Genomic DNA, 20,338 nt, shown 5'->3' with positions numbered 1-20,338 from the left:
GCAACAATAATACAGCCTCGAATTATCAAAAGAGTAGTATACCCCGTATACAGCACAAGCAAGGTCTCCTAGACTGGATATACACGCTGCTATCGCACTGTTTATCATTTCTTAAACACAAATAAAGAGAATCTTTTTATTTATAATTTAGTAACCGAGGGCAGCAATGGAAGAGTTAATTTCCTTGACAGATTCAGCCTTGGCTTCAACAGCCTTCTTTTGGATGGCAGCAAGGGCAACCTTGCGTTGATAGTAAGCAGCAGACTTGGCCTTACGCTTTTCTTCGAGCTTGGCAACAATGTCTTGGTACTTCCAGCCAACTTCGTGAGAGATACGACCAATGGTGGTGTACTTACGTCCGGGCTTGAGGCGAAGGACACGGAGAGCGTCGGGAACAACCATACGCTTAACACGGTCATAGGGAGCAGGGACACCTTCGAAAAGCTTGATGCGGTCCAAAGCAGCAGCACCACGAGCGGTCTTGTGGGGAATCATACCGCGGATGGCCTTGTACAGGATACGAGAAGGAGCACGGAAGTGGAAGGGACCACGGGTGGGGTTGACAAGACAACGCTTGTTAAGGTAGGCGTGGTACTTTACTGTAATAAAAAATGTTAAACACATATACACGTACATTAAAGGTTACTTACACTTGTTACGGAAGAATTCACCAGAGACATTCAATTCTTCACAACGAACAACAACGACCTTTTGACCGTTGAGGGCTTGCTTGGAAATGATGGAAGCAAGACGACCGAGAAGGTGACCCTTACCGTCAATAACAACAACCTATTTTTATACAAGGTTAGTACACCTGCTACTCACGCGTACCCACACAACATCCCATTTGCAGTAACAGAAAAAGAGATTCAGAAAAGTTGAACAAGCGGTGCATTTAACGAGTTTTTTAATTTTTTTTTTTCTTTTTTTTTCTAAACCAGTTCTCGACCGAAAAGTATCTTTCTGTTTCGTTTCTCTCACTGCGCTTGAGAATACATGTGAAGGAAGAGGGGGATACTGCATACCTTTTCGAAAGTTGACATCTTTGAAATGGAGATAAAAAGAGAGAAGGAACAAAAATTTTTAAAGTAATACGAATGTTTTATTTCCAGAGTTCTTTGTGGCTTATTCAATTTTTCTTGCACCGCAAGTATTATGTGGCTTAGATACTTGGAGTCACTTTTTTTTTAATTCAAAAGAAAAGAATTTTAATTTTTTTTTTTTTACTCCCCCAGAAAATAAAATATAAAAGGATGACCAAGTATATCATTGTTTCTGGTGGTGTTATTTCTGGTATTGGTAAAGGTGTCATTGCCTCAAGTACTGGTACTCTTTTGAAGACTTTGGGTCTTCGTGTGACAGCTATCAAAATTGATCCTTATCTTAACATTGATGCTGGTTTGATGAGTCCTTTAGACCACGGTAGATAGCAATAATGAAAAGAGAAAATTGGTTGTGATATTTAATCATGTAATAATAGGTGAGGTATTTGTTTTGAATGATGGTGGTGAGGTTGATTTGGATTTAGGAAACTATGAACGTTTCCTTGATGTTGAATTAAGCCGTATCAACAATATTACTACTGGTAAAATCTACAAGGAAGTCATTGAAAAGGAACGTAAAGGAGATTATCTTGGTAAAACAGTTCAAGTGGTTCCTCATGTTACTGATGCCATTCAAAACTGGGTCGAACGTGTTGCTGAAATGCCTATTGACGAATCTGGAGAAAAGCCTGATGTTTGTATTATTGAATTGGGTGGAACAGTAGGCGATATTGAATCAGCTCCTTTTGTTGAAGCTATGCGTCAATTCCAATTCCGTGTTGGTCATGACAACTTTTGCTTGATTCATGTCTCCTTGGTTCCTGTTGTTGGCTCTGTTGGTGAACAAAAGACCAAGCCTACTCAAATGAGTGTCCGTGATCTTCGTGGTGCTGGTCTTTCTCCTGACTTGATTGCTTGTCGTTCCTCAAAGCCTCTTGACCCTAGCGTTGCTTCTAAGATTTCCATGTTCTGTCACGTTGCCCCCGAGCAAGTTTTGGCTGTTCAAGATGTTTCCTCTGTTTACCACGTTCCTATCTTAATGCGTGACAATGGCATTGTTGATTTCTTCCGCCGCCGTCTCAACTTGGATTCCATCCAAATCCCTGATGATCGTCGCTTGGCTGGTGAAGAATTATGGAAAAAATGGACTACCTTAGCCGGCAGCTACGAACACCTCCATGAAAAGGTCACCATTGCTCTTGTTGGCAAGTACACTGATCTTCATGATTCTTACATTTCTGTATACAAAGCTCTTGAACATGCTGCCCTTGCCTGTAAGCGTAAACTTGAAATCAAATGGATTGAAGCTACTGATCTGGAATCAGAAACACTCAAGTCCGACCCTATCAAGTTCCACGAATCTTGGCAAAACTTGTGTTCTGCTGATGGTATCCTTGTGCCTGGTGGTTTTGGTAACCGTGGTATTGACGGTATGGTTATGGCTGCCAAGTGGGCTCGTGAAAATAAGATTCCTTACTTGGGTATCTGTTTGGGTATGCAAATCGCTGTTATTGAATTTGCTCGTCATGTTTGTGGTATGCCTGATGCCGAATCTGCTGAAATGAACCCTGACACTCCTACACCTGTTGTTGTCTACATGCCTGAAATCTCAAAGACGCATATGGGCGGTACTATGCGTCTCGGTCTTCGTCCCACTGTCTTCCAAGAAGGCACTGAAAACTCTCGTGTCCGTAAGCTTTATAACAATCAACCATCTGTGGATGAACGTCATCGTCATCGTTATGAAGTTAACCCTGAACATATCCAAAAGTTTGAATCAGCTGGTCTCAAATTTATTGGTAAGGACGAAACCGGTCAACGTATGGAAATTGTCGAAATGGAGGATCACCCTTACTTCGTTGGTTGTCAGTACCATCCTGAATACCTCACTCGTCCTTTGAAACCTTCTCCTCTTTTCCGTGGTCTCGTTTTGGCTGCTACTGGCCAACTTGATGCTGCTTTGTAAATAATATTTTAGACTCTTTATTCAATTTCTCTTTACTTTTAATATGAAAAAATAACCAAAAAAAAAAGAAATAGACTTTTATTAAAAAATGTACATTGTATACTTGTTACAAGACTTACGCGCATTCTAAAATTGTTTTTTTTATTTATTTATTTGATGGACTAATTGAATCAAGAGCACATTCAATATGTTCTTGTGCGATAAATGTTGCTTGGCTTTTTAATGCTAGTAAACCTGCTTTTCGGATAACTGCTTTCAGATCTGCACCAGTATAGCCTTCTGAGAGCTGAGCTATTCTCTTGAGATCTACTGAAGGATCCAGCTTTGTTGACTGTTTTAATACCTGTAAGATTTGTTCCCTTTCATCTACATCAGGAGGGCCAATATAAATCAATCGATCCAGTCGACCTGGTCTCAAGATGGAATCATCAATCGCTTCAGGATAATTGGTTGCACCCAGTATAATCACACTTGCGTTTGACTTATCCAAATGGTCCATTTCAATCAAAAACTGGGAAATAAGCTTCTTTCCGACATCTCCACTAGCATCTCTTGATGAAAAAATAGCTTCCAGTTCATCCAAGAATACAACACATGGACTGCAGCGAACGGATGTTTGAAAAATTCTAGAAACAGCCTTTTCTGATTCTCCCACTTCTCCTTTAATAAGGTCAGGTATACTGATGGCTAAGAAATTGGCGGAGGATTCTGTGGCTACTGCCTTGGCAAGCAAAGTTTTACCGGTTCCTGGAGGCCCATGCAGGAGCAATCCTTTAGAAGGACGAATGCCGAGACGTTCATAAGCTTCTGCATGTTTATAGATCCATACAGCTGATTCCTCAAGAAGATGTTTGGCAGTTGTAAGACCACCAATATCAGTCCAATATACTGGCTCTGGTTTTTCTGCCATAATTGTTTCTAATCCAGCCACTTTTACTCTTTGCATTGTACTTTTAAAAAACTCTACAGTAACTTTTTTTTCACACAAAGATGTTTTTAAAATATGCGAAAAAGGTTCACTTTATATTATCTTTACCTTTATCACTACCTTTCGATAACGCAGCTTCTTCGGCCAATTGAAACCAATGCATCAGATCTGCTGCTACAAACCCATGAGCCCTTGAAGATAGTTGCTTAAGATCATCCAGACTAATATGTGAATGGTCTTCAAAGTTGTTATAATAAATATGTTGCATGATATAAGCCCGTTCTCTTGGTGTAGGTATCTGTAAATGAATTTCATCATCAAATTGTGATCTTATATCAAGTACAACTTGCTCAGGTCGATGCGTGATAGCTACTACCATCACTTTACGCTGTTTTAAAAATTGAGAAAACATAGGTAAGAGTTCACTGTCTTGTGTTTCTGATGCGTTTCTTGAAAAAAACAGATCAAGATCTTCAATCAACACTGAAAAACTTTTAGATTATAAAAACGAAATTGATGCTTCAGTCCTAACCTAAATCTTTCTTTTCTGATCGTTCTGTGGCCTTCCATATCAAACGTTTAAACCCTCTCGACAAATGCCCTTGGTATGTTGCCGCTAATTCCCCAATTACTGCTGAATGGACAGTGACATTGTACTCTTTTGCCAAATAATTCAAAATGTAGCTTTTTCCTAAAGCAACCCAAATTAAATAAGTCGTTACATGTAGAGATTGACTGACATACCTATGCCTGAATCACCCGTCAAGAGTATATTGCAAGGTCTTTCATTACCTTCAAAAGTCAAATGAAAGGCTTGATCTAATCTTTAAACGGATCAATATAGGATCGTAATCGGGTCACAAAAATTAAGGTACCTTGCACCCTCTTCTCCGTAACATCGTGAAGGATATGACATGTATACAGGAATTAAAATGAGTTGAAAAATAAGAAATAAAAAAGAAGTGAAAAAAATACGTCTAGCGGGGTATTTTTATTAATTATGCTGTTTGAGCCTTGCTTTCGTTTTTCTTTGTTTTTGATTTAACTTTTTTCTTGATAAACTTTGGTTTGGCCTTATCTTTTAATAAAGGATTGTAAGCATAGAAACCTGCAAAAGTGCCATCTCCACCTTGTTTTGGTGCATGTTGAGAACTATATTGTTCTTCATCGTCATCATCATCATCATCATCTTCTGAAGAAGAAGGGGCCTCAATGCTTTCCATTCTCACTTTCTTTGATTGGTTATCAATTACCATAACTTTGCGAACATTACTTTCTTGATTCGATTTGTTCTGATCCAGCTTCATTTTATTTGGATCAAAAACATAATATTGAGAAAACAAATCTCCATTCACTCTTGACGCATAACCAACCGATTGGTTAGGAAGCTCCTCACGTTTTTGTGGTAGATTTTGTTCAGCTCGCTTTTTTTTTGCTTCGGCAATCAAAGATGCCTCCTGCTCCTCGGATATCACAGGAGATCCGCAAAACATACAGGGACCTACACCCTCTACTGTACAAATAATTTTACCGCAGTTCAAACAGTTTGGTGCAACAGTCAATAAAGGATGCTTTGTTGCTTGACAGGAACAAGGCTTTCTTTTTTTGGTATCGGACTGAATGTTGAGTTCCTTGAGTGCTGTTTCTAATGACATTTCCTTTTTCTTTTTCTTTTCTTGTTTTGGTTTATCTGTCAATATGGCGGCTGCTCGAAGCTCATTGTTACTTGTTGATTTGGTTTTCTTTTTTGCCTTTTTCAGACTACATTATAAAAATAAATATTTCATCCAAAGTGAATGCACCGTATTTTTTTTATCTTTACCTTGCGATATACTCTTCCTCTTTTTTATTATGAACGTTAAAGTTTGCTGGCCAAAGTGTTTCTTGGTTGAATTGCGTGGATGGCAAGTCAGGGAATAATTCCTTTAAAGGCTTTGAGGAATGTGTTGGCGGTAGTGAAGCCGGCGTTGTGTTTTGAATTTTCTCTGGATAGAAGCGACGATTGGTAAATTCTTCAATAAATGCCAAAGCCTCCTCATTTGTGCCAACCATGTCCTATGAAAAGGAAAGTTTAATAACCAAATTGAGGTTTATTTTGTATATTTGTCAAACTACCATAAGGCGTTCACAAAAGGCCTCTGGCGTTTTTGTTGCCATAACATAGGGCCATACTTGAGAGCGTATTGTATTAGAGTCAAATCCTAAAAATACACTTAGTTTATCTTGAGCCCAGTTTTCGAGTGTTGACATGTAAAAAAAGACGAATATTGTGCATTTGATTTAATTGGCATTTGATTTTATTGGCCAATTAAAGTAATTCAAAGTCACAAGTTAGTGCTGCGGCGGGGCAATGAGTATAGAAGGCGCAGATGTGCTTGTTTGGGGGGTGGACAGAGAGGAGCAAAAGTAAGAATCAAGTTCACAATGAATTATTCTTTCCTTTTTTATCGAATTTTATCATGGGTAAGATCATCTAAAGAACAAGAGAGAGCAGAGAAGGAAATATTGGGGATGGATGGATAGATGGATTGAAAATTATACGGATGAATGATGAAAAGATGGGAAGCGGAAGGATTTTTTTTTTTACTCATTACAACATGTAATTAGGTAAGGGACAACCTAGAGGTTTGAACGCTGCTCGTAAGCTCCGTATTCACCGTCGTGATCAACGTTGGGCTGATAAGCAATACAAGAAGAGAGCTCTTGGAACTGCTTTCCGCTCTTCTCCCTTTGGTGGTTCTTCTCACGCCAAGGGTATCGTCCTTGAAAAGATTGGTGTTGAAGCCAAGCAACCTAACTCTGCCATTCGTAAGTGTGTTCGTGTTCAATTGATCAAGAACGGTAAGAAGGTTACTGCTTTCGTCCCTAACGATGGTTGTTTGAACTACGTTGATGAAAACGACGAAGTCTTGATTGCCGGTTTCGGTCGTAAGGGTCGTGCTATTGGTGATATTCCTGGTGTCCGTTTCAAGATTGTCAAGGTCGCTGGTGTCTCCCTCCTTGCTTTGTACAAGGAAAAGAAGGAAAAGCCCAGATCATAAACTTTCTTTTGCAAAATCGCTTTTTTTGAAAATAAAGGCTTGTTTCTCTCTAAGTTTATATTAAAAAGAATTGTCATTGTAGCCTTGAAAGGAGAAAATCTGTCATGCATTTTATATGAATAATAATAACAAAAAGCTCTTTGACCACGTGTGATTGGATGTATTAAAAGTCCGTAGTAAAAGAATAAACTCATTCTTTTCTTTTTTTTCCTTTTCTTTTTTTATATACAACAAAATACATTATGTCATTTAAGGCTAAACAAAGAGCTAAACATGGTCATTTGTTTGGTGATGGCAAGTAACTAAAAACAAGATGTTTTAATGTTTTAATAATTTACATGATTCAATAGATCCTTTAAATGCAGCGTTGGTATCTACTGCTGATGACCCACTCTTTACGCCCAAAAAAAGTAGCCAAAGTACCAGGACAAACTCTCCAGTGGCAACTGACCCATTATCACGTAATACTATAGACTCTAGTAACAGTACACCGCTTTTTACTCGTCGGGCCAAAAATGATAGTATATTTGGTGATATTGATGTCTCAAAACTTGGTAGACGCTCTCCAAATACATTAAAAACAGACAAACCGCTTGAAGAAGATGAGGATTTATTCGGAGCAATGAAAAGAGCGACCAAAAAACCCCCTATAGCAGAACATCGTAACAATGATACCATGCGAAAGCAACAACCTATCAAAACCACTGTATCAAGCCCAGTATCGCCTACTCAGTCTACATCTCTACCAGTAACACCCCCACAAGCTAAATCGGCAATGGCTGCCTCCCCTGTATCCGCACAGCAGCAACAGAAACAATTGCATCATCAACAACAACAGCAGCAGCAGCAGTTACAAAAACAAAAACAACAACAACAACAACAACAACAACAGCAACAGCAGCAGCAAGAAGAAGAACAACAGCAACGTCAGCAACCAGTAGAAGAAAAGAGAAATTCTTCATTTTTTGCTTCTGCAAGCCGGTTTTTCAAGTCTACGAGTAATATAAAACCAACCACTCCTCCTTCAAGATCCTCCTCTTTAAGCGGTAGACAAACACAGACGGAGCCGGATTCTGTAACAACATCGCAGCCAAGCCCAGAGCCACAACGTGTAGTTGTTAAAGAACAACCACCTCCTCCACTAGCTACGCCTGTTCAGCAGCAGTTAGTAAAAGAAGATAGTGATGAAGAAGATACCAATGAAGTAGAACAAATCATCGAAGATGAAGCTACAAGGGCATTTGCCGATGAAACAATTACCTTTTCAACAACAACCATAGATTATGCATCTAGTTTATCACCCGAGTTGTTAGCAGATAACATGGACTCACTCAAGATACGTACACCACTATGGCCTTCTGTCAGTACACCTACTCACAGTGTAGCAACTAATACTGTTGATGTAGATCCATGGGCCATATCCCTTCAAATGGAACCATCTACAAGTTCACCTGTTAATAATATATTAACTGAAGATATTGAACCACAAAAGAGAAGAGTCTTTGCTGATTTGATTACGAGTTGGACCACTGGACAGAGTAACATATTTGAGACTAGACCAGTAGAAGATCCTGAGCAATTCTTTCAACACGTAGCTGAAGAGCAAAGGGACGTTGGATTTGCTGGCATTGATGATTCACCTATTCGTACAAATGCGGAAACAACGACTGTAAATATCTGGGGTGATGTAGAAAATCCTTGGAGTTGATAGAATTTGTTTATTTTGTATAAAAACAAAAAAAAGAAAAGCATAGTATAATGATACAATAAAATAAAAAGAGCACTATAATCGCTCTTCTTGTCGTTGTTGAATATAAAACTCTTTTAAAGCATTTTCCAAGTCTTGTATTCTCTGATGGTAGCTTTGTACCTGCTGTTGTAATTGACGCATGTGTTCGACTGATTTCTTTAAAATAACACCTTTATTCGGTTTGTTATTTGGTCCTACACTGATGTTTTCTAATGCATTTTCAGGCAACAAGCTACAAAGCTCATGAATTCTGTCATTGATATTATCCCTACGCCTTCTTTCCACTACAAATCAACTTAGACAATGAATCCACTTCAAATCAACATTTCTTACCCGCATTATGTGATTCTCTTCTTCGCCTACGTTTTTCCATCATCAATTGCATACTGTAAAAGTGAATTAGTGTTGAGCTTTGATCATGGTTTAAAAATCAACTTACTTCATCTGTGCAGCATAGTCATCCTCAAAGCTTTTGGTAATAGAAGTATTAGATGAAGAGCTGGGGATATTTCCTGTACCGGCTGTGGATGTAGGATGAAAGCCAAGATCATATCCCATATTAGCGGGCGCTGACATGGCTAATGAATGTGTTGAATCTAAACTGCTGCTAGGCATGAATATAGGCTGATGATTGTTACTGCTATGATGGTTAAATATCACCTCTTGCCTACTGTGACTTATATCTGTCAGATTAGAAGAAGATTTACGGTGGATGTTCATAGGAAAAGCCGACTATTTTTATTCACATTAGCCTTATTCTGTGTGTGCGCAGTATATCTCTCTCTCTGCTTGTGCTTACCACTGTAGGGCCAGTAGAACCAAAAGACTCGCTTCTGCCATATACTGGGTATTCACTATTATTATCTTCTTCATATTCTTGTTGATTGAATGAGTTCATTATGAATGCTTCGTGGAAATCCAGTGTTTCCGAAGTAGGAGAATCTCGGTTGTTATTACTGTGTACATCAGATAATGGATGAGTTGGCGGTAATTGACCAGTGGCCATTAAATGGTATGGCGTAGGGTTTCTTAGCCTTAGGTTTTGTGTTTGGTGTTTCTCTAGTTGTTGTGGCATATTATGTATTAAAGAAGTAAAAGAAAGAGAAAAAGGTGCTGGGAAATTATAAAGGGGAAGTGGAGTATAAAAATATACATGAACCCGGCCAATCAAAAGCAAATAAAATGCAAAAAAATTACACACAAATTGTATGAATGATAATAACCCAATCCAAGTAATCTATTCTTTTTATTTTTTTAGATCTAAACTGTAACATTCTGATTGCTATTTTTGTACCTGATGTTACATTTTATGAGCTAAATACCCTCTAATTGTAAGCACAAATGTTACACTTTTACCAAATGATGTAAAATCTTATTAAAGAAAAAAAAAAGTACTACTGCTTTTTTGTATTTAAAATCTATCAATTCATTTTATTATGATAATGAGTACTTTTTTTAGTATCAAAATCATCGCTTTTATGTATGAAGATGATATGAATTGAAGTGAATCCTACTCACAAGATCATCTTTAATCTCGTCTTTAGAACAAAAAGTCAATTCTTGTTCAACCCTGTGCCGCACCCACGCCAATTTTATCCAATGCCATAATTAATCCAGTGAACTGTGAGCAACACACTGTATTACATCATTATCCCACTGATAACTCTTTCAAGTTACAGATTATTAAATACATTATTTATTATTGATTAAAACTCTTCCCAAAGAGCATCAAATTGTGCTTGGAATTCTTGGATACAAAGTGGAATGTTTGTTATCAGCACATTTTCTCTATTCTTAAACCGAGCCCTATGATATACAGAATGAGCACATGGACTGTTTCTCGTTCAATTCCTATTTTACCCCTTGGACCAATTGAAGCTTCCGTTGATTAATGTTTTATCGTCAACAATGGCAAACTTATTATGCATATAACCTTGACTATAAAAACAAAAGAGAAGGAGGGTGGACATGAGAAAAAGGACATGTGGCATGACACAATCAACTTACGTGTGATCTGTTTTGAATGGTATTCCGTACGATTCTGATAGTCTCTTTGCATCTGCTCCTTTACCGGCTGCTTGTTGATTGTCTGTGATAATTCGAATGGTAACATTTCGTTTTTTGGCTGCTATGATAGCATCAGCCACATCATCATCTGTAAATGCAAATACACAAATATCGATTGTCTTTGTTGCAGAATTTAATACTGAGAGGAATGCCTAGCAAAGTATGATGTTAATTTTTGTGTTTTACTTTGTACCCGTCTTTTTTTACATTAAAACTATCTTTGGATGGGAAAAAGAATGCTCTAGCAAAGTAACCATTTGGTAATATATTATTCTTAGTTGTATCCATATCAAGAAAGTACTTGTGAATGGCCTTTGTGCCTGCTCCTTCTTTTATAAGAGGCAATTGAGGTTCCTTGGAAGGGACGACTTGATCTTCCTTCTTTCTACGAGGGGATGATGATGAAGCCTTTTTCTTTGGTTTTTCAGGTACAACTGAATCCTGGTCATCAAATGGTTCATAATCATCGTCCGAATCACCCAGAGCTTCTTCCTCTGAATCATCCAACCACTCATCATCGTCTTTGGGCGGAGTCTTTCTGGTTGCTTTCTTTGGTGACGCTGGCTTTTTTTTTTCAGTCACTTTTTTTTCAGTGACTTTTGGTTTTTCTGTACTTGGATAACTCTCAATTCGGCTCGGATCCAGGGCTAATTCAACAGCGGTCGATACACAGACCTGAAGCCACTCAATCAAGGCTCGTTCTCGATCAAAATGGCATGTTTTAGAGGCAGATTCAAACATGGTATTGATTGTTCGAAGGGTATTACTGGGACTATTGGATTTGTTGGCAAGTAATTTTTGCATATGCTTAGTAGCCTCTTGTTTCAATTCGTTATCATCAGTGATACTAGGGGCACATTGCATAGACTATGTAAAAGCGTTGTAAGTTAGACGAAAAAAAAAGTTTTCTTTTAGCTTTCTTTTTTCAGTTACCTTGTCTAAAAAGGGACCAAAATTATTTTCTTTAAAATCATTAAAAGACAGGGAAGGTGCTTTTGGTATACAAAATAACTGGTAAAGTTGATCCATTGTTTGATGAAAATAAAAGAAAGAGAGAAGCGAAAAAGAGGATGAATGCAAGTAATTTTAATGAGCCTCAATTTGTGTAACTGAAATGATTTAATAATAGAGTTAAACCAACTAAACAAAAATGATGAAAGCAGTTCATTTTACAGGTAACTTTAAAAAACTCGGATCATGTTTCAAGGTCCTTTTTTTTTTTTCAAGAAGGATAAAAGGACAGGTCGAAACAATATATTTTACGGTTATGTATGATTACTTGTATTATTATGTTCTAAATGTACGCGTGTGCCTGGAAATCCTTTTATTTGACTGCTACATCAACGGGCAGACGTCTGCTTTTGGCTAAAGGTGTAATGTCCTACAAGTTGGATGCAATAATGACATCAGGTACAAATATCATCTCTTTCTTTTTCCACTAGATTGTCATATATTTATTTTAGATTACTATTTAAATACCTTTTTACCTTTATTCCATATTCCGGTTTTAAGAGCGTTGGCTCCTTTGGTAACATAACCCAATTAAACGAGAAAAAGGTTGCAAGTATGCAAAAGACTGTGCCGATATTAAACGTGCAGTAAAGATCAATTGAAAAGATGCCTTTATTAGGAGCAAATTTACTTGAATTTTTAATCTTTTCAGCCTAGATTCGTTCAAATCCTTGTCCCACCCTCATTTTTTAGCTTCGTTTGACAATACAAACAAATACAAATAATACCTTTGGCCCTAGTTTGCTCTTTGTTTAATTGATACATGATTTTTGTACACCATGTGTGCTTGCTGTCAAGTTGGCTGAAATCTTTTAAGTGATGAGAATAATAAAAAGACTGATTTTAGCAGACATTTATGATAAACAATGGGATTTGTATCCTTGAGTGCGAAATGTGAGTTTAGATATACATTTCATGTTCAGCTACAGACTATTTTCTATTAAAATAAGATTGACAATTAGGGGGGGGGGTCTCATTCGTTTTGGTTATAGTTAAATGTACTATTCTTTAACTTTCTATAAAGTGTCTCTGAATTGTCATTTAGCATAACATAATATTAGTTTTATGTCAAGATTTATTAATTTCAGTCTTGTATTAAACTTTTTTTTTTTGTTTAATACTAGTTTGAGAAACAATTTTCATTATTTCTATTACCACGTTTTATATTCTAAACCTTTTTTTAATAGGTAAAAACCTACAACACATTTAGATCGCTACTCAAGCATTTCAATCAGCAGCAAGCAAGATATGCTAGACTACGATATTCTTTGCTTTATCAATTAAACCTTATTTGATAAAACACGAAAATGATTATATTTTAGCAGCATCTTTTTATTTTCAAAAAAAAAAAGAGAAGAATCAATTGCTTTAGTACTCTAAATTCTATATTTTACTAAAACAACAAGCATTAAATAAAGGCGTGCAATCATAGCATTTCATTTCTCGAACAATGGTGTACACTAAAGGTTTTAACCATGCATACAACATCTTTTTTTTTTGTATGTTTTGCATAAACATAAATATAGCTTTTGCTCAAGAATTTCATGCTTCTTTGAGTGTGATAAGCCTAAATAAGTATCAGTTTCTTACTTGTAAGCATTGGACTTGTTTGAGAAAGAGTAAAAGTCATAATGAGTTACTTTTGTAAGCTCAGAAACATTTGAGTACAGACAAGACAGTAGCCAGTACATGGGTCATTATTCTTGTATGGGGGTTGAAGAGATTTATGTAAACAAGCGTTGTCTATTGGTTTGAAGGGCAATCAAAGGACGTTATCTTTCTAGAGATAGAAATACTCACTGAAACTTGATCTCTTTTTTAAATCATGATTACCTTTCCCCTTTATGCAAAGACTCTAGTCTAGTTTTTTTGTACTTTTTAATTTTCATATGAGCTTTTATTCTTTCTTGAATTCCATTGGATCAGAGTTAAACATGCGTGTTTTTTTTTTTTTTTTTTTTTTTTTTTTTTTTTTTTTTTTTTAAAAAAAAAAAATCGCATAACTCAACTCATGCAAATTAAATTTTTTTTTTGAAGAAAAAGGGCAAAGGTATTTATGAAGAGAAAGGAAAAGGTGAATAGTGCTTAGGTTTCTTTGCCAACAATTGTCTTTTTGAAGGTCAATGAAATGAGATTATAGTTACACCAAAGTGCTGCTTTCTCTCTCTTTTTTTTTTTTTTAAAAAAAAATAAAATAGTTGTATCAACATGACGAATAAGGATGCGTAAAATTACGCCGACTGCTCCGAATTCTAATAACTAAAAGTAGTAAACCAAGTGCGAAATAGACAAAACACGCGTGCATAGGGTAAGACTGTGATGTTTACAAACAACAATTACAGATTGAAAATGGTGTTTCTTTATGTCATTTAATTAGCTTTGATGAAAACAAGTTTATATAACAAACAATAATAAACTTTGTAATGAAACACTGCAACTTATATCAACATTTCATTCAAGACCCTTTTTTGTTGTTTCTTTTTCCTTCTATATTCTTATCTTTATTATGATTATGCATATGCAACTCTGTTTCTTTATAATCAGAACATGCTTACAATGTTCTTTTACAATCACACAATTCTACTCCTTCTTTTTTATAAGAAAAGGGTTTATTTTGTTTTTTTTTTTTTTTTAATTGTCTTACAAAATAATTTTTTTCTCATTCGGAAATTAAAAAAGATGATCTTGTTTAAAAACAGCATCCAATGAATCTTATTCATTGCTTTTCTAGGTTTTACAAAAATTCTCAATTCATCAGTCATGTCTCACACGCGCACCCAAATACGCACAGACAGTTTAAAAAAAAAAAAAAAACGATCCAAAACAAGTCATATATAAAAGGAAGGCGATCTATTTGGTCTTTCTTTTTCCTTCTTTTCTTCTTTTTTTTTTCCCTTCTTTTTCAAAATACAAGTTCTTTTCTATTTAATATAAAATCATGGAAAACGAATATTATGCAACACAACAAAATTATTCTTCCGAAGAAAAAACATTGCAAACGGATAATAGCAATGTATTATCTTGGCCTTCTGTCTTACCTGAACAAAATCAGTCATCTAATTTTCTGAATATGTTGGCGCCTTCTGAACTTGACATGTCAAATCTTGTTGATCATTCCATCTGGCCAACAGCAACAACCTCAAGTACCTCCAATGCATCAGCTTATCCACTTGAACCATTAAACAATGTCTTTGCTTCTTGGATGCCTCAAGTCAAACAAGAATGGCCCGTACAAAATTTGTTAAACAGTCAACAAAAACCACAGGATGCGATGTTTCCACCAACACCTCCAGAGAGTACACCACTCACTTTTACAAACGAATTGGATGGAACAAAGAACATGGGATTCAATCCGATTCTTTATCCTATGCCACGTAAACTTTCGAGAGAGATGACACCTCCTTCATCAGCCACCAACAGTCCACCAAAACACAGTCGATGTCAGCTATCTACCTTTGACATCAAGCGTACCATACGTCGAAAGTCAGATGAAACGATCCATAAAGCGCCCACACGTACTTATCGACGCAGAGCCTCTTCACATCCATCCGTGGCTTCGGTCGTTTCACTTTCAGCTCATGAACCCGTCACTCGATACATTGATGGCATTGAACACATTACGTTTCTTTATTCACATGAAAGACAAGTGAGAGAGTACACGGTACGTACGGATGTTCAGTCTGTCAATCTGAGTGATATATCGATTGACTTTCGTGCACAAAATGCTGTAAGTGATGATGTCATGATCATGTCATGTATGATTGATTGAATATCCAATAGATTTATCCTAGAGCCAATGTCTCTAAAGAAGAATACGATGGAAATCGTTGGGAATACGAAACGAGCTGTAATCGTTTGGGTTGGGAACTTTGCTGGTTAAATAAAAATCAACTCTGCGGTCGTCGTGGTCTCATTCAACGTGCAGTCGACTCTTATCGTAATCGTCATGCAGAGATGAGGTCGCGTCGTGTCACACGTCAAGAAAAGGTTGCAAATGGTACACTTAGAAAGCGAAGAGTCAAGAAATCAAGTGTTTCTTTATTGTAAATTCTCTCTATTAAACTGTATTTATTAAATCCTCTTTTTATGCTTCAACCAATCATGTCTCAAACGTGTGTTCTAGACTGTAAACCACATTTTTTTATGTCATCAATGCTAACCATTCCAAACTGTGTGTTACATTCTTTAAATAGCCAATGATACCATTGAATGGATATGACATCACAATGAAACTTTTATTGTCAAAAAAAAAGAGGCTTTGTCTCTTTTTAATATAAATTATGCAAAAAGATGTATTATTTTATAATGCAAATCTAACTCTCTTCTTCACCTTCTTTTCTTCAACCTACATAAACATCAGCTTCTTTTCTTTTTTTCTTTCTTATTCCCTTTACCTCAACCGGTCTCTCATTTTTACTCTTCAATTTCTGCTTTCTTGATTCAATCTTCTTTTTCTTTTTCGCTTCCAAATATTCTTTTTTTACTTGTTCCTATTAAACAGTCAATATAATCACCCCTTCATCCCTTCTCTACTTACCAGTTCATCCTTTTTCTCTTCTTTTTTCAACTCTTTTTGTTGTTCTTTTTCTTCAAGTACTTTGGCAACTTTTAACTATGCATAAATAAGTCTTGTTGATCCATCAACTATTTTCTTTTTTTTTTTTTTTACTCTTTTAGCAAGTTTTTTTGCTTCTTTTTCATCTTCTTTTTGTGAAGCTTTTTGTATTAATTCAAACATGAGATTCTATTCTTGAAACTGAATTAATAAAATGAATCAAAACTAATCTTGTCAATTACCTTGTTTGCATATTTTGGATTATCTAATTCCGATGTTCCCTTCACACGTCTTTTGTTTTTTCCAAACTTTTTCTTGGATATTCTCTTTGTCTTGTCCTATCGATGGCTGTTATTCAGTTGTATCAATAAAAAAAAAGATTCAATTTACGTTGCCCATTAATATAGAAAAAGAGAATTAGAATGAAAAATAAAATAAAAAAAAAATAAAAAAAAAAAAGAGAGAGAGTGGCTTTGATCCAGTGGTTTAATGTCAGATGGGTACTTTATTGATGCAAATGTACAGATAGCATAAGAATCTGGTATCATAAAAGAGAATAGATGTTAAAAAGAGAAGGAGAGGGGGGGGAGGGGATTTTACAGTGGGTTAGTTAAAAATGAGTACGTTTATGAGGTATTGTTTCTTGTTTTGATTCAGGTACAAGTCTTTTTTGATGGTTGTATAAATGTTTATCATTCACATAAGAATAAGGTGGTGATGCATAAGCAGATGTTATATTCTGTTGATTGCTTTCATTGACTAAACGAGTGGTTAATCTCATGAGATCATCTAAAGAATTAGGTTGATTTGTAGTAGGTTTTTGAAGTGCTTCTGTTAATAATGAACGACATTTGGGTGACAAGGATCGAATGTAACGATTGAGTAAAGAAGGATCATAAAGATTCATACAAGCATTTTTTGAAAAGATGCCAAACTTTTCATTGAATTCACTGATTGAATCAAATTCTTTCATTTGCAGTTGTAATAAATATTCAGCATATCTCTCTTGACGGCAAGTCACTGGTTTTTTATCTATTTTATCTGGGAATTGATGTAAATAAGCAGATTTGGCCTCTGACCAAATTGAATATCTGTTGACCAAGTTCTCTTTGACCCAAACAGTATATTTTGGAGGTACAGCATGAACCAATAAGAATTTCCATACATCATTCAGTGAGAGATGATTTGATTGAGCAAAATCATTTGCCGTCTTTTCAAATTGTTCAAGAAATTGAGTTGAAGATAAATGTTTCATGTTCTTATCATTCACTGGCTGTAATCTTTCACTGTCATTCAGTTGTCCTTTTGAATTAAACATCATTCTTTGTTCGACTTCTGTTGTAAAGAAAGTTAAAATTAAAATTTGTAAGTTCACACTTTACCTTCTTTAATTATCGGTTTATCCAATTCAGTTTGTTTTATTTCACTCAACTTTAATTTGTTCTTTTCACTGACAGTATTTGATAAATCAATCGTTTGAGTCATTTTGATTGGATTTGCCAATTTAATGACACCAACCATCAGATTTAAACTATCAAATTGATTGACAACATCATTCAACGCGATTTTTAATTCATTCGCGTCAGATTGAGTGAATGCATCAAGCAAATCTTTTGTACTCTTTAAGAATTGTTCACTATTTTCTACAAGTGAACTTGTAATCTTGATTAACCTCTCTCTTGATAAATTCTGTGTTTGTAAACATGAGAAATCAATGTCTGTCATTTTACAAAATAAAGTAAAGAAAGAAAGAAAAAGAAAACAAAAAAAACAAAAAAAAGTTGTTTAAATAAACATCAAAGAAAAACATAGATCAACCAATCAAAAGTAAATGATATGTTCCTTATATGTAGACAGTGTTATTTCAAAGAAGATACCGTTTTTAAATGTTTTCTTTTTCCCCCTCTCTCTCTCTCTTATCAACTAAGGATCGTACTTTTATTAACTATTTGTTTTGTTATTAAACTAAATAAAGAAATCAATCGATAACAAAAAGAGAAAGGTCGTATTCACCCTTTTGAATGAAAATGAATGATTTGACTGGATGTGATAGATCACACAGTTCATATCGTATTATCTCAAACCATATCCTTCTTGGTTTGTATCACATACGCTCTCATCATTTGGTTTTATTCATCAAGACTTATTAAACACGATCCACAAACATGACAAGAAAAAAGGAGAAAGGCATGTACAATTAAAAGGGAGTTCAAGAGAAGAGAATGTTGAACAAGAAAAGGTTAAATTAAAAACATATAAAAGTAGATTGAAAGCATAAGGATAGGATAGTATTTATCGAGTTTTTTTTTTATTTTATTTATTTATGCATAAACAAAAAGCTCGATTTGAATATATGAGTTTTATTTGTTTCGTTTTATCGCCTATAAAAGTTACACAAGAGCAACATGATCTTGTGTACGTGAATTCGCGTAAGAAAGTTAAAGGAGAATAGTATTGATCACGTAAACATGAAATCCTTTGCATTTTACTCCTTTGTTCATGACGAAATGACGCGTAAAAAAAAAAAAAAGATGCTATGTGGCTACAAAGGCGTCTTGTTTGCCATTTTGATCAAGGAATGCATACATGGTTTAAATGAAAATTTGATTGTACACCTTTTTATATGCTTCTTATTTCTTTACATGCTTTTGTATATTTGACAAGTGATAGCCAATTCAATTTGAATTATAAAGAATACGTACTGACCTTGAGTTGGAAAAAAGGGAAAAAAAAAATGTTTATCCCGTTTTTTTTTTTTTTTTTTTTTTTTTTTTAATTTTTTTTTTTTTAATTGACAACAAAAATGAATAGATTCCTTTCATTAGGAAATGTGGCTAGATCAGCCACTACCAATCTGATGATCAAAGTCCCCTGTCGAACGTATATCAGACCCCACTATTACAACAACTCACTTTCAGAAGCAGTCAGACAACAACAGAACCCGCTTAAGAGAATCAGTCGTCGTCTTAACAATATGGATCCCAACAAGGTGCTTTGGACAATCATTGGCACCAACCTGGGTGTCTTTCTCGTCTGGACCTATGCCAAGAATAGTTACAGTCAGTTTGGCGACGCACGTTGGTTGAATTTCATGTACAGACACTTTACAGTCTCTGAAGCTTCATTTGACAGTGGACGCTATTATACACTGTTGACCTCAGCCTTCTCACACAACTTACTTCCTCACTTGGGTATGAATATGTTTGTGCTCTATTCGATGGGTCAAGGTGTCCTCGAGGCCATCGGTCCCTCTCGATTTTTGCTACTCTATGCAGGTGCAGGTCTCTGTGCTTCACTGACAACACTCGCCTATAAAAAATACATTCGACCTTCTTTGGAAAGAAGCAAGTATGGATATCATCAACGTGGTCGACATGAATTTTCTTTGGGTGCATCTGGATCGATTATGGGTTTAACAAGCTTTTTTGCTTGTGCATGTAAGTCTTTTTCACCAAGAACGGATGGCTGTTAATCATTTGTAGTTCCAAGAGCAACCTTTTTAGTATTCTTTATTATTCCGATGCCAGCGTTTGCTTGTGTGGGTCTGTTTGCTGCGTATGATATTTACTTGGCGAGTAGTTTGAATGTGAGTTGTCATGATATGGGATGAGCAAGTGTACTTATATTATACAGTCTGGTATTATTGATAGTGCAGCACATGTTGGTGGAGCTGCTTATGGTCTAGGCTATTGGTTTTTGAGAGTGAGACCGCTATTGAAGGCAGGTAGATGGAGAGTGTGAAATAAAATCGGATGATATGGTTCCGTTGGGAATGTGGATAAAGATTCATAATCCATCCGATTTAAGGGGACGGATAAAATTGCGCTACTTGAATCCAATTTATAACCAACATTTTAAACTCAAAATATCGCATGTGTAAGAAACGAATTTTTTATTTTCTTTTCCAAATCGCAATCTTTTCTTTACCTATTCTGGATGGATGACCTTGAGCATCTTTGATAAAAAGCAAGTCAAAA

At 35.8% G+C, this 20,338-nt stretch overlaps 13 protein-coding genes across 13 annotated transcripts; 6 read left to right on the top strand and 7 right to left on the bottom strand.

Annotated features, from left to right (window-relative positions):
- Window positions 1-147: 147 nt before the first annotated feature.
- RO3G_03217 (60S ribosomal protein L16) lies at window positions 148-1,043 on the bottom strand (the record flags this gene model as incomplete). Its single annotated transcript, XM_067657808.1, has 3 exons — window positions 148-599; window positions 651-789; window positions 1,026-1,043. The coding sequence occupies 3 exons, from the start codon at window positions 1,041-1,043 to the stop codon at window positions 148-150; spliced, it is 609 nt and encodes a 202-aa protein (XP_067513909.1).
- A 210-nt stretch (window positions 1,044-1,253) lies between these two features.
- On the top strand, window positions 1,254-3,009 carry RO3G_03216 (CTP synthase; the record flags this gene model as incomplete). Its single annotated transcript, XM_067657807.1, has 2 exons — window positions 1,254-1,422; window positions 1,481-3,009. 2 exons carry the CDS (start codon window positions 1,254-1,256, stop codon window positions 3,007-3,009), a joined length of 1,698 nt encoding a protein of 565 aa, XP_067513908.1.
- Window positions 3,010-4,025: 1,016 nt separating this feature from the next.
- Window positions 4,026-4,349, bottom strand: RO3G_03215 (uncharacterized protein; the record flags this gene model as incomplete). Its single annotated transcript, XM_067657806.1, has 1 exon — window positions 4,026-4,349. One exon carries the CDS (start codon window positions 4,347-4,349, stop codon window positions 4,026-4,028), a length of 324 nt encoding a protein of 107 aa, XP_067513907.1.
- A 586-nt stretch (window positions 4,350-4,935) lies between these two features.
- RO3G_03214 (uncharacterized protein) lies at window positions 4,936-5,989 on the bottom strand (the record flags this gene model as incomplete). Its single annotated transcript, XM_067657805.1, has 2 exons — window positions 4,936-5,698; window positions 5,760-5,989. 2 exons carry the CDS (start codon window positions 5,987-5,989, stop codon window positions 4,936-4,938), a joined length of 993 nt encoding a protein of 330 aa, XP_067513906.1.
- A 407-nt stretch (window positions 5,990-6,396) lies between these two features.
- Window positions 6,397-6,978, top strand: RO3G_03213 (40S ribosomal protein S23; the record flags this gene model as incomplete). The annotated part of the gene is made up of 2 exons (XM_067657804.1): window positions 6,397-6,400; window positions 6,545-6,978. The coding sequence occupies 2 exons, from the start codon at window positions 6,397-6,399 to the stop codon at window positions 6,976-6,978; spliced, it is 438 nt and encodes a 145-aa protein (XP_067513905.1).
- Window positions 6,979-7,654: 676 nt separating this feature from the next.
- Window positions 7,655-8,686, top strand: RO3G_03212 (uncharacterized protein; the record flags this gene model as incomplete). The annotated part of the gene is made up of 1 exon (XM_067657803.1): window positions 7,655-8,686. The coding sequence occupies one exon, from the start codon at window positions 7,655-7,657 to the stop codon at window positions 8,684-8,686; it is 1,032 nt and encodes a 343-aa protein (XP_067513904.1).
- A 251-nt stretch (window positions 8,687-8,937) lies between these two features.
- Window positions 8,938-9,803, bottom strand: RO3G_03211 (uncharacterized protein; the record flags this gene model as incomplete). Its single annotated transcript, XM_067657802.1, has 4 exons — window positions 8,938-8,960; window positions 9,062-9,114; window positions 9,168-9,460; window positions 9,528-9,803. The coding sequence occupies 4 exons, from the start codon at window positions 9,801-9,803 to the stop codon at window positions 8,938-8,940; spliced, it is 645 nt and encodes a 214-aa protein (XP_067513903.1).
- Window positions 9,804-10,434: 631 nt separating this feature from the next.
- Window positions 10,435-11,824, bottom strand: RO3G_03210 (uncharacterized protein; the record flags this gene model as incomplete). Its single annotated transcript, XM_067657801.1, has 5 exons — window positions 10,435-10,534; window positions 10,589-10,666; window positions 10,736-10,947; window positions 11,003-11,662; window positions 11,729-11,824. The coding sequence occupies 5 exons, from the start codon at window positions 11,822-11,824 to the stop codon at window positions 10,435-10,437; spliced, it is 1,146 nt and encodes a 381-aa protein (XP_067513902.1).
- A 269-nt stretch (window positions 11,825-12,093) lies between these two features.
- RO3G_03209 (uncharacterized protein) lies at window positions 12,094-12,509 on the top strand (the record flags this gene model as incomplete). Its single annotated transcript, XM_067657800.1, has 3 exons — window positions 12,094-12,205; window positions 12,259-12,323; window positions 12,459-12,509. The coding sequence occupies 3 exons, from the start codon at window positions 12,094-12,096 to the stop codon at window positions 12,507-12,509; spliced, it is 228 nt and encodes a 75-aa protein (XP_067513901.1).
- Window positions 12,510-14,744: 2,235 nt separating this feature from the next.
- RO3G_03208 (uncharacterized protein) lies at window positions 14,745-15,853 on the top strand (the record flags this gene model as incomplete). Its single annotated transcript, XM_067657799.1, has 2 exons — window positions 14,745-15,533; window positions 15,587-15,853. The coding sequence occupies 2 exons, from the start codon at window positions 14,745-14,747 to the stop codon at window positions 15,851-15,853; spliced, it is 1,056 nt and encodes a 351-aa protein (XP_067513900.1).
- A 253-nt stretch (window positions 15,854-16,106) lies between these two features.
- RO3G_03207 (uncharacterized protein) lies at window positions 16,107-16,544 on the bottom strand (the record flags this gene model as incomplete). The annotated part of the gene is made up of 4 exons (XM_067657798.1): window positions 16,107-16,151; window positions 16,201-16,296; window positions 16,344-16,418; window positions 16,476-16,544. 4 exons carry the CDS (start codon window positions 16,542-16,544, stop codon window positions 16,107-16,109), a joined length of 285 nt encoding a protein of 94 aa, XP_067513899.1.
- Window positions 16,545-16,971: 427 nt separating this feature from the next.
- Window positions 16,972-18,086, bottom strand: RO3G_03206 (uncharacterized protein; the record flags this gene model as incomplete). Its single annotated transcript, XM_067657797.1, has 2 exons — window positions 16,972-17,696; window positions 17,744-18,086. The coding sequence occupies 2 exons, from the start codon at window positions 18,084-18,086 to the stop codon at window positions 16,972-16,974; spliced, it is 1,068 nt and encodes a 355-aa protein (XP_067513898.1).
- A 1,249-nt stretch (window positions 18,087-19,335) lies between these two features.
- On the top strand, window positions 19,336-20,008 carry RO3G_03205 (uncharacterized protein; the record flags this gene model as incomplete). The annotated part of the gene is made up of 2 exons (XM_067657796.1): window positions 19,336-19,798; window positions 19,995-20,008. 2 exons carry the CDS (start codon window positions 19,336-19,338, stop codon window positions 20,006-20,008), a joined length of 477 nt encoding a protein of 158 aa, XP_067513897.1.
- Between the last annotated feature and the right edge of the window lie 330 nt (window positions 20,009-20,338).

The sequence above is a fragment of the Rhizopus delemar genome, genomic scaffold (genome assembly GCF_000149305.1).
Source record: "Rhizopus delemar RA 99-880 supercont3.2 genomic scaffold, whole genome shotgun sequence".
Classification (NCBI taxonomy): Eukaryota; Fungi; Mucoromycota; class Mucoromycetes; order Mucorales; family Rhizopodaceae; genus Rhizopus; species Rhizopus delemar.
Note: the sequence above shows the minus strand (reverse complement) of the source record. Positions and strands in the feature narration are given on the sequence as shown.